The 14,887-nt window shown below is 38.5% G+C and overlaps 1 protein-coding gene across 3 annotated transcripts; it reads right to left on the bottom strand.

Moving 5' to 3' along the window:
* On the bottom strand, positions 1 to 14,409 carry gpa33a (glycoprotein A33 (transmembrane), paralog a). 3 transcript variants are annotated; one of them, XM_037543199.1, is made up of 7 exons: positions 14,355 to 14,409; positions 5,196 to 5,365; positions 4,812 to 5,037; positions 2,768 to 2,932; positions 2,492 to 2,608; positions 2,236 to 2,365; positions 1 to 1,133 (listed from the first exon to the last, which is right to left on the bottom strand). In XM_037543199.1, the coding sequence occupies exons 1-7, from the start codon at positions 14,392 to 14,394 to the stop codon at positions 713 to 715; spliced, it is 1,269 nt and encodes a 422-aa protein (XP_037399096.1). In that variant the 5' UTR covers positions 14,395 to 14,409; the 3' UTR covers positions 1 to 712. The 3 variants fall into 3 exon arrangements, with proteins under 3 accessions (XP_037399096.1, XP_037399097.1, XP_037399095.1); XM_037543200.1 differs by lacking the exon at positions 14,355 to 14,409 and adding an exon at positions 8,023 to 8,200 and having other exon boundaries at positions 5,196 to 5,362; XM_037543198.1 differs by lacking the exon at positions 14,355 to 14,409 and adding an exon at positions 8,023 to 8,199.
* Between the last annotated feature and the right edge of the window lie 478 nt (positions 14,410 to 14,887).

Genomic DNA, 14,887 nt, shown 5'->3' with positions numbered 1-14,887 from the left:
TTTGTAAAAGTGTACACGATTTTATTAAAATACACAATTATAGCCATAATATACAATAAATTGCATAAATACATCCGAGATCTTGACGTATAAAAGCAAACATAAGAGAAAATCTACAGAAGAGCACAACAACCCAACAACTGGGAAGGAAAAACATACAGAGCACTTCAAAAATAGTTCTTTGATCTTTCGAGAGATGGCCTTTGTTAGGATGTGATTACGGCCATTACAGCACAGGCAATAGCTGCTCATACGTTTTCAACTGAAACATTGTGAAACAATGAAGCTTTCTTCTGTCACAGTTGGTCAACCACAAGCCAATTTTAGGCTCTATGGTCAAATGTACAATATATACAGCAAAGTAAAGCAGGCCATCTTCTACAGTGCCAGTTTGAGCATCTAAAATAATTAGCCAGCCTGTGTATTACCCAGAGCTCTACAGAGGCTCTAATAAAACAATCACCATATAACTAAAGGATTGAGGATTAGGGTAAGCCATGTCCATGATCATGCAGTACATGGAAAAGCTGGTTAGTTTCATTCAGCTAGTCCACATAATGCAAAATCTTTTGTCTCTTTTGGCAGTTTTAAATGCAACACCGGTTTAAAAAAAAAAAATCTAATTACAGTTACTTAAAATAACGTTGGTAGGTACATCTGCAGTTAAGCCTTCTAGTGGCCATCATGGTCATCATAGCGGTCTCGGCGGTTATCAGCGGTCACGGCGATAATTGGGACGGTCATCATAGCGATCGTCATACTGATCACGACGATCATTTCGTGGGTCGTCGTACCGGTCACTGCGCCGGTCGTCGTACCGGTCACTGCGCCGGTCGTCGTACCGGTCACTGCGCCGGTCGTCGTAGCGGTCGTCGTACCGGTCACTGCGCCGGTCGTCGTAGCGGTCGTCGTACCGGTCGTTTAGGCGATCATTGGACCTCGTCCTGCGATCGTCATAATCATCTCGGCGATCAGAGTAGCGATCACTACGGTGGTCGTAGTCTTGCTCGCGTCGGTCTTCATACTGGTCACGTTGGTTTGCACTCTTCTCAGGTTTGCTCTCGACACGCTCATCTTGATGTTCTTCAATCTTGTGAGGCTCCTTGTCTGTATATTCGGAATTTGTGGGAACCCTGAACACAGCAGGATAAAACATTAGCAGACCCTTTCAAGACCTGCTAGAGAAATATTTCCGAGAAGAAGGAAAAAGGGCTTTAGGGTGTGGTTTTTTGCCAGATTAAACCTAAACCCAGATTAAACCTGTTAAGAATAAAAGGTGCCAAAAGGATTGTTTGAAGTGATGCCATTGAACAGTGTTTCCCAATCCTGGTTCTTGGGTACAACTGTTCTGCAAATCTGAGGTGTTTTCCCTGCTCTGACACACCTACTTCAATTTAGGAAGGGCTTGTTAAATAGAAAGTTAGTTGGATCAGGTGTGTTGGGAAAAAGGAAAACAAAGACATTCAGTGCAGGGGTCTTCCAGGACATGGACTGAGAACTAAAGCTATAGAAAAACCACTTTAATAATATTACCAAACGAAATAAAAAAAAAAAACATTCAAATAGCTTGAATGTTACCAGTTTTACATGTTGCCTTTTTTAAGAATGTCTTTTTAAAAGCATACATTTATGTGCATCAGTTTTTATTAGTCTAATGGAAAACAACTTTGTTTCTGAAGCTAAATGCTACTAAGTCAACAGTAATTCGACATCTAAAAAGGGCAACATAACCACCTTTGTTATTGCATGGCAGGTTAACATTTTTAATTGAGTACAGTGGTCTTTTTCTGTCAGATCCATCGTGGTATCTCTATGGTAGGCCGGGCTGTCAAGACCATTTCTGCACTGTAACCATAGTTATTAGAGCCCTAATTTGAGGTGATCATGTTGGTGTTAAATCACCTGGTGCAGTCCAAAAGCTTTTCCTGCTGCTCTGGATTAATAGCTAGCTGCTCTCCACAGTAATCTCACATGAAATTCCATCTCTCCAGAGCAGAAAGACGCCCAGAAATTCCACTGGGATTTTGGAAAGATGAATTTAGTGCCCACTTGGGTATAAAGCTGCTTTTGAGTGGCTTAATGGAACCCGTATCATCACACTCCCCAAACCCCCTGTATTTATTTTTTTTAAAAGAGTATGAGATTACCTTTTGCACTGGTATAACTTTAAAAGAGGAGGCGGTTTTTACAGAGCAAGCAAAAAAAAAAAAGAAAAAGAGAGAGATCATGTCCTACCCCATGTTATACTCCTCTGCATTGTCCTTGTTCTTACGGCAGCAGCAACAGCAAATAACGACTGCCAGGATGGCAATAACAGCCACAACCCCGCCAATTATTCCTGCCGTTGATGCGATGTTCATAGAGGCTGAGGAACAGAACAGCAGACAATAGAAAAAATAAATAACTAAAAGAAAAACAGAAAAAAGGGGTGGCATATTAGGGTATAGAAGAAGAAATCAGATAAAAAGGTGGGGGGGGGGGGGGTCCTTACGCGGCATGACGGCCAAAGTCAGGTTACAGGTCGCTGAGCGAATTTTATTGCTTGACGTGCAGATAAAGTAACCACTTGTGTCCATTGAGATATTGTAAAGTGACAAAACCCCATTCACTAAAACAGAGACATACAAACAGGTGATGAAACATAATGGAATGGGAAGAAATGCATTTGAGAGACAATCCCTCGAAGGCTTAGGGGGACGTTTGTTACTGAGAATCACATTCATTGGACATGGAAAATGTACAGGAAAACGGCTAGAGCCACACATACCATCAGTGGACTTGAGAGGATTGGGTCGTAGAGCATTCTTGACATCATAGCTTGCCCATTTATATGCAGGTGTTGGAGTGCCCTCCGAAGATTTACAGGTAAGGTTGATGTTCTGGAAATACTCAGCTTTTCCTACAATCTTGCACTCGGGTACAGAAGGAGCCACTGTTAAATAGAAGGAGATCATTTAGCCAATGTTGCCATTTGGTTTGGACTTAATGTAAGTTTCTTACATATCTGGGTCTTAGTTAACGTGCTTAAAGTATGAAGAACATCAGGTAACACTGTAGTCCAACTACACAAAATCTGACAAAGTGCTTATGGTCCCAGTTACACGTTAGGCTGCACTTTTCCACAGATACATTCAACTCTTTAACTGTGGAACACATTACGTTTCTCAATAATTGGAAAAAAAAGAAAGAAAACAAATCACTGAATGGTTTGCTGCCAACGGTTCATCTTAAAAGAAGCTTACCAGCTAGGATTTTACAGTGAACGTGACAGGAACACGTCACAATGGCTCATATCTTTCTATGAGACCCCTTTTAAAGGCATTAAGTGCTGCAGCTGTCTGGTTCCCATCACCACCACTGTGAATTCTAACTTCTCTTGAACAGAGCATTTTACATGAAGCCACTCTGAATGATCTTAATTTAATTACACAGAAACTTTAAAAACATTGCGTAATTCCACTGTCAGTCCATTTGTTTTGGGCAGCTTAACATGGGCTGAACCATTGCCACCCACTGACCCATTGGTAAGTCATTTCAAGCCCCTTGGTCACATTTCTAGACCTGACAACCTTGGGAAAATATTTTGAGTAGCACAACAGTGTAAAGCTAAGTTCACATGCTTTTACAGCACTTCACTTCATACATGACAGTCATTCCCCCCATTTACCGCAATATCAAGTTTAGTCATTCAACAGCTATGAAGAAAACAACACAAATCATGTTATTGAGAATTAAAACTTTATATTTAGGAAAAGAGCCTTTTGTGGGCATGTGTGAACTATGTAATGTTAGTCTGTGGTTTCTGACTGGAAGGGAGCATTTTCACATTTACCTCAAGTTATTTATACATCCTATAAACAAATTAGAATCATAAAGATCAGGGTTTATTTGTATATGTTTATTTTAACTGAGTGCACACACCTCCTGGTAGCTTTCAAGGTGACTATTTCTGTGGCACGTGGACTCATTTAAGGCAAATTTAAGAATCCAAGACACATGGGCAATAAATTAATGTTACCTTGTCAACTTAAATTTCTGGTGAAAAAGCAAGTTAGTTTGCAAATTAAACGCTAGTTTAACATGCACAACTAAACTCAGACTCCCCAAGCGATCCCTCTACAATATATAATAACGTGCATGGTTGGATAAGCCGCCTAAGATTCTGCAAGTATTTTATTAAAGAACCTCTGAAATGCCAAAAAACCTGAGCTTACATTAACAGAAGTGAATTAGTCAAATAGGTACATATAATGATATACACAAATTCACACAAACAGTACATACTGTTGATTGTCTAGGTGAAAATAAGTTAATACAACCTCTACAGAGAGCCAACAAATACTTAATATATAAAAGAATTAAGCTGTATTTCTGCCAAAATGTTAAATCAACTAATTACATGTTTTTTGTTAAACAGTAACTGTGCATTAAAACGTGCAGAGATGTGTTCACTGTAGAGGACGTTTCTATTCTCACCAAGAAAATCCACAAAACCCAATCCCCTGAATACATGTACTTTATTGATCTGAGAGGTTTGAATCAGTTTTTATTCATTTGGAGTTAACAGGCCTAGTCAGGAAGCTTCAATCCCATTCTAATTCCAATGTACTGGCATTACTGTACAGAAACACATACCATGATTACTTTACAGTACATTCCATGCTTTGAAGCTAGTCTGAAACCTGAGGGTAAAACAAAATACTACTGCAACAGCTTCAGGTCTATCATGCTTATTTGTAATACAAAAAAAAATTTTTTTGCTTTACATATTATGGAAAGGAAGACAATTTACTCTTCGTTCCATCACTTACCCAAAACCACAATCTTAGTGGTGTCTGAAAGTTTTCCTGTCTTGTCACCAGGAATGCTGACTTTACACTGAAACACTCTTGTCTCCTTTGATGTCACTGAACTGAGCTGCAAGTTTGCTATCCCTTTAGCCAAGTCATACTGCAGAGATGCCCTTCCCTGATACCCATCTCCTGGATCAACAATTGGATCACCATTTTTAGGATAAAATCCAGAGATGATTTCAATCTGTGGGATAGAACATGAGTAAGAGACACATGGACAACATATGCAAACAATCAAGATGAAGGCAGTAAAATTTGTGTTAACACTTCACTACCCAATGACAAGAATATTGGTTTACTGGAGCAGCGCAAGAAATGAACAAAGTAGATCTGGTCTCTTACATCTGGATCAGTGTCAACATCTCCGTGAGCTGTCCAGTCGACGGAGACTGCTGAGAAGTTTGTTTTTGTAGTTTTGAAGGTGCAGGGTATCGTAATGGTGTCACCTCGGGCGACTTCATAAGTCATTTCTTGGATGTCAACGGTTATAGCCCAAGTCTGGTAATTCACTGCTGGGGGGGGACAATATAAAAATCAGCCTAGACGATTTCCAACTTCATTAACTTACATATTCTTGATTAATAAAACAGCTGCAGAGAAAGAAGAATGCACGGTTTAATTATGACTCAAATCAGGAAAGAGACCTCTATATACCAGACAGGGCTAGTAAACAAGTAGAAAATTATGGCTAGAGCTGGGCATCGATCCCAGATAGATAGATAGCGAGATAGATAGCTAGACAGATAAAAGACAAGTTGATTCTCCAATTCCAGACAGTTTGGAATCATCAGTTGACTCCTAAGCTTAGGACATAATTCCACACAGTGAGGTTCAAGCTAGCCCACATGCGCACACAAGAGTGAGAGAAATTGTTACGTCACGGTCAAGACAGACAGTCTAAACTGTGTCCTAGAATCAACCCATTGATAGACTTTGTCTTTTACTGCTGATAAAATGGAAAACAAAAATTTAAACAAAAGTGACTGACAACCACAGTTGACAGTAGTGACGGGCATCGAGGCTCTTTTTAGCGAGTCAGATCAGTTGGTTCAGCTCATAAGAGTCGGCTCGTTCGGCAGTAGTCATGTCAGCAATATGCATTATTTAGCTTTCAGTAAAACCTTAGCCTACCTATTAGCTAATCAAACAAAATGGCATTGCGTTTATTTTTTATCAGTCAAACAAGACATTTTCCTAGATGAATTTTCAGACATCAACCAGTCATCAACAAACAAAAGCAGGCCAAACATCAGAAGAACTAACGAGAGCACATTTGGAAACATGGCTAAGAATGAACTACGTGAAAACTGCCAAGAACAAAACCAGAGACAAGATAGCAGCAATCAGCAGGTCTGGAGACAATAAAGAGGAGCTGGAATGTTCCAAGATCCAGATTTTTTTTATTTCCAGCCACAGTGTCAAAAGACATATCCATTGTTTCTAAATGAATGAAACTGGCTCTTCACTGTGAGTCAGCACCCACCTACAAGAGCCGTATCAAAGAGTTGACTTGCTCGCAAACTACTCATTTCTAGTAGTCAGTGCTGAAACCCACCCAAAGGAGCTGACAGAGAACTGAAAAACAGTTTTAGTTTAGCTAGTTACCTATTAGAGCAGGGTGATATGGCAAAAAGAGTTTAATGATACACAATAATTCACATTTGTTTTCCAATATTCAGCAAGTTGGAACAGCCAAAATAGTTCCACATTACAAAAATAAATACTATCAAAAACTATTAATGCAATGGTTTGTATTCAACATTTCACATTCTAAGATGCACTAAATCCAGCTAAACATAATTATGCTCTCTTTGTAATCCTACATGCAGCTGGGAAGCATTTTTAAGTACGGATGTTATCCATAATATGCTCAGAGAGGCATATTGTGACAAATTACCACTGTAACAATAACCGTCATATTGCCCAACTCAACTCTTCTAGTCTGATAAATGAGTTAGGCTACAGTTAACTCATTCTTCAAACTGCCTTGCTTAGATTTAATGTAGGGGTGGTGACTTGCAGTCCTGGGCCAGTGTCGAGCACAATTTGGTGATTTTCCTGCTCTTAACACTCCTGAAACGGGCGCGTTGGAGTAGTAAATCCACCCAACTGTCCAGGACTCTGACCCTCCAGGCCTGGAGTTCACCACCCCTAACCCAACAGGTCACACTTCTTGTGTTACCGAGTAATAACAGAGATAGGGCAAATTAAGTTACGTCAAAACCCTTTGTAGTTCATAACAAATTATGATGGCTTGCTATGAACTGAAATAAATGCTGGGCTTTTTATTTGTAACTTTCTGGAACAGAGAATCGAACGCGTGGAATCGACTCCATCACTCGAACCGGAGTCGACTCCGGGATTTCTAGAAACGACCAGATCAGTACCACTCATGCTACGATTAAAGCTCTTTGGCAAAAAGTCCAAAGACTGTTAATCTATAATCATTTCCGCAGAGAAATAAGAGCACAACAGGCACCTTCTGAACCAAAAGGGTGACCAACACAGGCAAAGCTGCTGTGACCTGCTGGAACGGGGCGTTGGCTCCCAACCGTCCGCCTTCACGCCGAGTGGTAACCAAACAGCAGCGGACATGTTCGGTTCCGCGAGTTCGGTTTCGGGCTTTTATGGTCTTCGAGGTCCCTGGAAGCTTTTTTTCGGTTTGCGGATGTGTGTTCGCAATTTTACCTTTTATTTAACCTGTTTTTAAATGAATATCTCACCAATTCGCGGTAAAGTAGCGTTACCCTCCTGTAACTACACGGTTAAGGTTCCTTATCCCGTTACCATCAATTAACCAGTGCAGTTTCCTCAGAAAACACTTTGGGAGTCGTTTTTTGACCCAATGTAAGGCCATAACATCACATTTGGCATCTGAATTGGACTAATTCATCAAAGCTAACGCCAAACAACGCAATACAGAAACATTTAGCCTTAGCTAATGTTAGCTAGCTAGTTAGGATAACGACCCAACGCCTAATCCAGCAGTTCAGAGCTAAAATCTTTAACCAGGTTACGGTTTAAAGCGAAAGGGCGGGTCTGGCTTACTGTGTCTGTACCATTAATGATGACCCCATAAACTGTCTGTGTGCTACTCGATGCTCTTGTTTAACGCCGCCAATGATGTCCAGTTTAGCAGTAATGTAGGTATAAAACGGGCCTCACTCACCCACAGAAAACAGAAACACTGCGAAAATCGCCCCGGCCATCGCCGTTTGCTGAAGTCAGTCGTTGGAGTGAGCAGTAAGATGAGGAACTGCCTCAGGTGAGCTCTGCAGGTGTGTACTAGTGACAGAAACCGAGGAGAACTAACGAGGATCCGCCCAGTAATCAAGTTTCAGCATGTCTGCACCATCTACAGTCTCGGTAGGTTAACAAGCACAGGCCAGCGAGGACCTGAGCAACCATTGACTGTGAAAGACCATGGAGAACATGCCAGGCATCTCATTGTACCCAGTTAATGTAAAACCTACTCTTAATTGTCCTCTTTTTACCAGAAGAAAGACATATTGTAAATAAGATCACCTCTTTATCCCATTTACCTCTCCTAGACATAATTAAGGGGAATTCCACGGATGTTTCCCCATGAAGGCATTCAGAGTGAAATGCTCTGTTCTCGAGATGCTTGGTGAGCCAGAATTGCTCACAGAACCATCATTACAAATGAAAACTCTTGAACAGTTGTAGGTTTGCTGGTCCATTTGGGTAGCATGTATGTATGTATGTGTGTTATATTAGGCAGAAATTCTGATGATTTTGTGGAATTCCCCTTTGTGCCCAGCTCTTGAGAAACAACCTCTGGATTTTCTCACTGATCTAAAGATAGTCTCACAGATGGCTTCACTCTTGTGTCTGACTCAGTTCATCCCAGTCTTACACAATAATATTTACATAAGAAAAGTGTAAGATGTCATCATTTTCTTGTGTCTCTCTTCTACATTCCAGAAATCATTCAGGGTCAATCATTAAAATCATAAAAATCCTCTTTTCTCCTGAGGTTCAGGAGAAACACATATTGTGAGTTACTGTAGTACATCATATTCGTTTTGACCAAGGAAATTTGGTAAGACACCCTCAAGCATGTTCCTAAAGGAAAAAATATGTGGCCCATATTGTAAAAAAATTATATTTTCTCCTGTATTTTTAAACAAAAGAGTTTGATGTAGTACGTTAAACGCTGTTAAAGTTTCAAAACATACCATTTATAAACACAAGATATCAGACCAGCAAGCTTTCAGACTTTTCTTACAAAAAATAGAATTACAATCAGACGCGAAAAGAGTTTGAGAAGTAATTTGAAAGCACGTATAGCACATACATCCAGCGGTTGTTTATCAGAAATAGCAGAATTGAGTTTTACGGCGTTTTCAAGTAGGACTTAACTATGTTTAAAAGAAGTAAATGCGATCTGGTTTTGAATGCTTCTTTCCTCTGTGTTCTCATTCGCAGACACATTTAGAGCTGTGTTAGAGCGAGAGTATGAGAATGTGGCGGCAGAAGGGAAACAAGTGGCTTTCAGTCGCGGAAAACAAGACGAGATTTGCATCAAAACTGGTTTGACCAGGGCCTTGTAGAGAGGGAGGGCCCACACCACATACAAGCACACAGGCACATACATGTTATACTATCTGTACAGAACCATGCATTACTGCAGCAACAAATTAGTCCCTACAAAGAGACCAAAACAAAGTGGATACACCCATACTCACTAACACATTTGCAGGTTTAGCAATATATGGCTTACCACCTGTGAACTAAACACATGACTGAAATTTAAGCCTAAAACTCAAAATAAGTCAAGTCTTATCACTATTTTGTATAGGTTTTAGCTTTAACTCCGCTTTAGCACTAACTGTCCTTTAAGCACGGAGGTTGCACTGTTTAGAAGCCTACTGTGAGTTTCACAAGTGAATTGGACACTACATATGATTGCGAAGTGGACAGATCAGTTTATCAGGTTCCATAATTTGTTGCTAGTGTTAACGGTATCATTAAAATGACAGGAGAACTGTGATCAGTGTTAAAGGTGTATTCATCAGCAGACTGTTCACCACTGAGTGGTAGACTTGGTGCCTGGAAGATTTTGCCTGGAGAACCTTCACTAAATTCTTCATTGGTTATAGGTAGGTGGTTAAGGTGGATTGTTGTCTTTGGCCAGGGGAGGGCAGGCGAGATGAGCTTTGTGACCTAATTATTACAAACCTCTGTGTGGGGCATTCACTGTCATATTTAGCACTTCAGACATCTGAGAAAATGAGCTGGAAAGCTACTGAGCTCGACTGTAAGTGTTTATTTCTGTCAAATACACTAATAATAATAATTATTATTATTACACTCGGTGCTTTAATGTCATTTAGAACCTTAAAAGCTAGTAGCAGAACTTTAAAATCAGTCCTAAAAATACAGGCAGCCAGTTCATTTTTTTGAAAATGGGAGTGATATGATCTCTTTTTTGTTTTTGTTAGGTTCTGTGCTGCTGCATTTTGAACAAGCTGTAGAGAATTGATTGTTCTCTTATGAAAAGAGTAAGAAGTAACAGTAAGAAGACCGTTACAGTGATCAACTCTGCTTGTAACAAACGCATTAAGTTTCTCTGCCTCGCTCTGAGAAACGGCCAAACTTCAGCAATATTTCTCAAATGATAAAAAGTTACTTTAGTGGCCTGTGCAGGAAAGCAGAGCTCAGAGTCTAAGATTACACCCAGGTTTCGTATGTCAGGTTTGGTATAGGAAGCTAAGGAATCAAGTTTCTCATAAACATTTACACTCTGTACCTTGATGAAAAAAATATTCCTTAGCAATTTAGAAAAATATCCACAAAAAGAAACTGACCTTTGAGAAGTTACACTATGAATAACATTGTGTTGAACCCTTTTCTTCCCTCTGTCTGTGAAGTCATTAAATGGCAAGACAGGCCTTATCTCGTACAATCGAAAAGGTCATCCACCAACAAACACTGTCGATCACAGCCAAGAATTTCTGTCAACAGTGAATTTCACTATAAAGACAGAAGGAAAGGCATGCACATGGTTTCTGTTTGTAAATGCAATGCAGCAGTGATGCATGGGAAATAAAAAAAAATTAACACACAGTTCTGGACATGGCTGGCTCTAGGCCTTTGGAGGCCTTAATCAGGATCTCCCCCCATCTTGCTGGCTGATACACTGTAAAATTAGAGGCTAACTAATAAAACTGACCTCCAGCTGCCCCTGTCTAAATTATATTTAGCTGTCTAAATTATAGTGAAATAAAAGTAGTTCCTCACTGCTACTCAAGAAATCCACCTTTTTCTTCTTCCTTCCTCTTCAGAGTGACTTGGCATGAAGATCCCACTACATTAAAACTTTTATCCAAGTTGTACTTGGAGTGAAAATGCCTTCATAGAAAACCACAGGAGCTACATTCACGATACAAAGCTTACTGTCCACGTCTGAGTTTAAGTTTCAACAAGCTGTTGGCCATCTTTACTCCCATTCACTTCCCCTGAGGATTCTCCTACTGAAGACATTAACTGCAATAGTGAGATAGTTGATTTCTGTTTAACAGCTCTATTAAACTTATTTTTCCTTCAGATGTTATTTTCAAACAACAAAAAATCTATAGCTTTAAATACAAGTTTAGGTGCTCTTTACATGTTTAGACACCGTAACCATGAGTGTGTTTAGTGTCTCTGCTGAGTAGTAAGTTTAGTTTTTACAAAGCAACTTAAATTGCTGCTAAGTCTGTTTTTCCCAAAGTTGGCAGTGGAGTATGTAACTTCAAAAGCTCTTTTAGAAATAGTTCATTTCTACATCTCAGCTTGTCATCATCATAATTATGTAAGTAAAGTGAAACTTAAGAAACAATGTAAGAGTTACTTCAACTTACAGCTCAAGTTTTTGCAACAGTATGGTTTGTCATATATACGTTGCTTTGCTTTTTAAGCCTAAAAAGTGTGTTCAACTCCATGTATAATTTTGAAAAACTGAGTTTCATAACCTATTTCTTTTGAGCCAGTGAGTTACCTCTAAGAGTCTGACTAACGCTAGGAGGGTGAAGGCTAACACAGGCTTTTTCTGAGACCTTTGGAGCCAGCTATCGTATCTTTTTGAACTGCCGCTCACACATCAATGGACAGCTGAACGTGCTTGGAGGAAAGATCTGTTACGTCAGATGCAATTTTTCTGCAATTAAGTTTTAAGTTAAATTAAAATTTTTGTTTTAATGAAAAATATAGTGATTTTATGTATTTATAGCTGTTTAAAGCTGGGTTTGCTAGTCATGAACTGGTCAGCATTTTGAGTTCTACTCACACTTAGCTAAAATTGTCACTCCTGAAACAGTCACTACTGAAACATTTGGTCTGAATGCGTTATTATTGTATTGGTAGTGACAATAAACTGGTTCAATTTCCATAAATCCACAAATGAAGAAAAAATGTACACAGATGAACTTAATTGGTATATAAACAAAACAGAAATGTTTAATGATGGTTTCAGAAGACATGTTGCAGCACAAGGGTACATTGCTTCCTGCTGTGTATGGGGCTGCAGAGGTGAGAGTGGTCACAGTGACCAATGCTAAAAAAGTCCAACATCGAAAGCTTAAACTGTTTATGGTTAAAAGTGCCTACAATGCACCTAATGCAAACTTCATATAAACACAATTTATTATTTCAAATATGCATGCATTCTTAACATCATGTGGGTGTAATTTTTCTTTCTTTTAATGGTGCACACAAAAGTGCCTGAAGTGTTAATAGCTCACTCTTGTGGAGAATCTTTAGTGTGCTAAGTGTGGCTTTTTAATAAACTAGGTCAAAAACACCTTGATCATGATTCAAACTGCAAAGGAATCACTAAGCTGATTCACAACAAAGGTACAGTTTAACCTAAATATTTAAATCCAGTTTAATCAAATGACCCGGGCGACTTCATAAGTCAATTCTGGGATGTCAACGGTTATAGCCCAAGTCTGGTAAATCACTGTGGAGAAAATAATCACTCATAATAAAAGAGGCCATTTTGACCATTTATAGGTCATAAGAACATACAGTGGAATGCCTCAGTGTGCAAGAACACAAGATGTAGAGTTGCAAAAACTGCTTCTGGGCAACGACAGACTTCACCACAACCGCAGCCTAAGACAGACTTCAGCTGTCTCATGAAGTATTCAGACTTTAGATGTTTCCAAGGATTATATCATGATGTATTAAAAGCCAAAGTAGTAAGCTAAATATCTACAGAATCATCAGTTATTCATCAGGATCTTCTTGATTTCTTTTTAAGTGCAGTTCAAAGATTTAGATTCATTATGAGTTTATATATGCAGAAAATCATGTCACCACAGAAACACAGTTTTAGTTGGAGCCTTATTGTAGCCAAACACCTGCATTTTAGAGCAGGAAGTGTGGCAGCATCCCCGTCTCTCATCGCCACATGAGCAGTTAGATCGTTTGATTGTTTTGAAGTAAATGAGTTTTGAAGTTTGAACCTCAGTGTGTAATCTAACAAACTGTTGCTACCAAAACACATATTAAGTAAACTTTCTTTGTGTTTTAATGAAAAATATGAGTCCAAGTTAAAAATCTGAAATGTGTTTTCAACTGATTTTGAATCAATTCTGTACAAAACCTATAGAACCTGTAGATTTATGGAAGAGGATAAATGCTGAGAAGCTACTACAGATTCATGTTTAATAAAACAGAAATATGTTCATATTTTTTTTTGTAAATATGTAAAAAATGTTTTTGTTATTTATTTTTGGTGTAACATATTTTCACATTATTTAACATTATTCTGAAGTAGCCCCTCAACAGATACCCTCTTCCCTGAATCTACATGTTAATCATGGTAACACGAGCTGAATTTCATAGTGCAATATACAATGACAATAACTACATATAACAGACACATGCATAACTCAAATGAATTACAGCAAAACCTCACAGAATACAAAAATATGTAACTTCATGATAGTTGTTTTAAAGAATGCATACATCACTATTAAAAAGTTTGTAATCACATATCATATTAAACGTTTTTAATGTTTTGTAAATAATAATGTACAGAAAGTAGCTTAACATTTTATAGATTAGGAATTTTCAGATGTTTTATTCTATATATGAAAAATCATGTACTGTTAGGTTTTCCCTTTCTGCCAGTTTTTGGTCAGATTTTATCCAAAAATAAGGTATTTTGGATATTAATTTTATTAGAAATGAATTCCTTCACTGCTGCTATTCAGGTTGTGAGTCATTCAGCTACAGTTCATCATTCTGGACACGCCTAAAAAAATCAGCAGGTTATTTGAGAGCTATAAACTTGCACCAGACAATCATTTTATACATAAATTATTTTGCAATCAGATTGATTTTATTGAAAACCGTGATTCCAAAATGTTTTGTTTTAATGGTAGTGTGTATGTACTGTATTGTATGCATGTTGGCTCTGGTTTTAATATAAAAATTTACCATAATGTGCAGTTTTTATCATAAAAAAATAATAATAAAGCCATAACTCACCCACAGAAAACATAAACACTGTGAAAGCCTCCTTTGCCATTGCAGTTAGCTGAAATCCTATGTTATTATTATTATTAAATATTACTGGAATGTGCACCAGTAGGAAGTGAAGAAGTGTTTCAGTACCCTACATACTAGATCACACAATAAGGTTAGTATACTACGTACACTTCCCTTTCCTCTGAAAACCACAAAGAACAAGCCAGCCCCATTTTAATTAGAACCAAAATTCACCCTCTTGCTCATTCATACACATGCTTTAAATGTTTTTTGACCAAGACATTTGGAAAGAAACCTTTTATAATATTTTTACTTTCAGACATTACAGTTGAATGTGTGTGCATAACATGAAAATGTGACGAGAAAGAGGAAGCAAATGGGTTTCGGTCTCAAAAACAAGTGGAAAACTAACAGCGGTTAGTAGGAAGTTGTTTCATGCACACACTTAAACTGTCTTCATTGGGGTTTCTGGTGAATTGTGCTGGTGAAAAGTTTATGGTCCCCATAAAGAGACTAAAAAAGCGTGATGTTCT

Source organism: Pygocentrus nattereri, chromosome 12, assembly GCF_015220715.1.
Source record: "Pygocentrus nattereri isolate fPygNat1 chromosome 12, fPygNat1.pri, whole genome shotgun sequence".
NCBI lineage: Eukaryota > Metazoa > Chordata > Actinopteri > Characiformes > Serrasalmidae > Pygocentrus > Pygocentrus nattereri.
The sequence above is the reverse complement of the archived record's forward strand: the minus strand, read 5'-3'. Positions and strand labels throughout refer to the sequence as shown.

Coding starts and splice junctions, on each gene's coding strand:
- gpa33a (XM_037543199.1), bottom strand. CDS start 14,394: ATGGCAAAGGAGGCTTTCACAGTGTTTATGTTTTCTGTGG. Junction 5,366..14,354: donor AGTGTTTATGTTTTCTGTGG/GTGAGTTATGGC, acceptor GTCCCCCCCCAG/CAGTGAATTACCAGACTTGG. Junction 1,134..2,235: donor GCAGAGGAGTATAACATGGG/GTAGGACATGAT, acceptor TGCTGTGTTCAG/GGTTCCCACAAATTCCGAAT.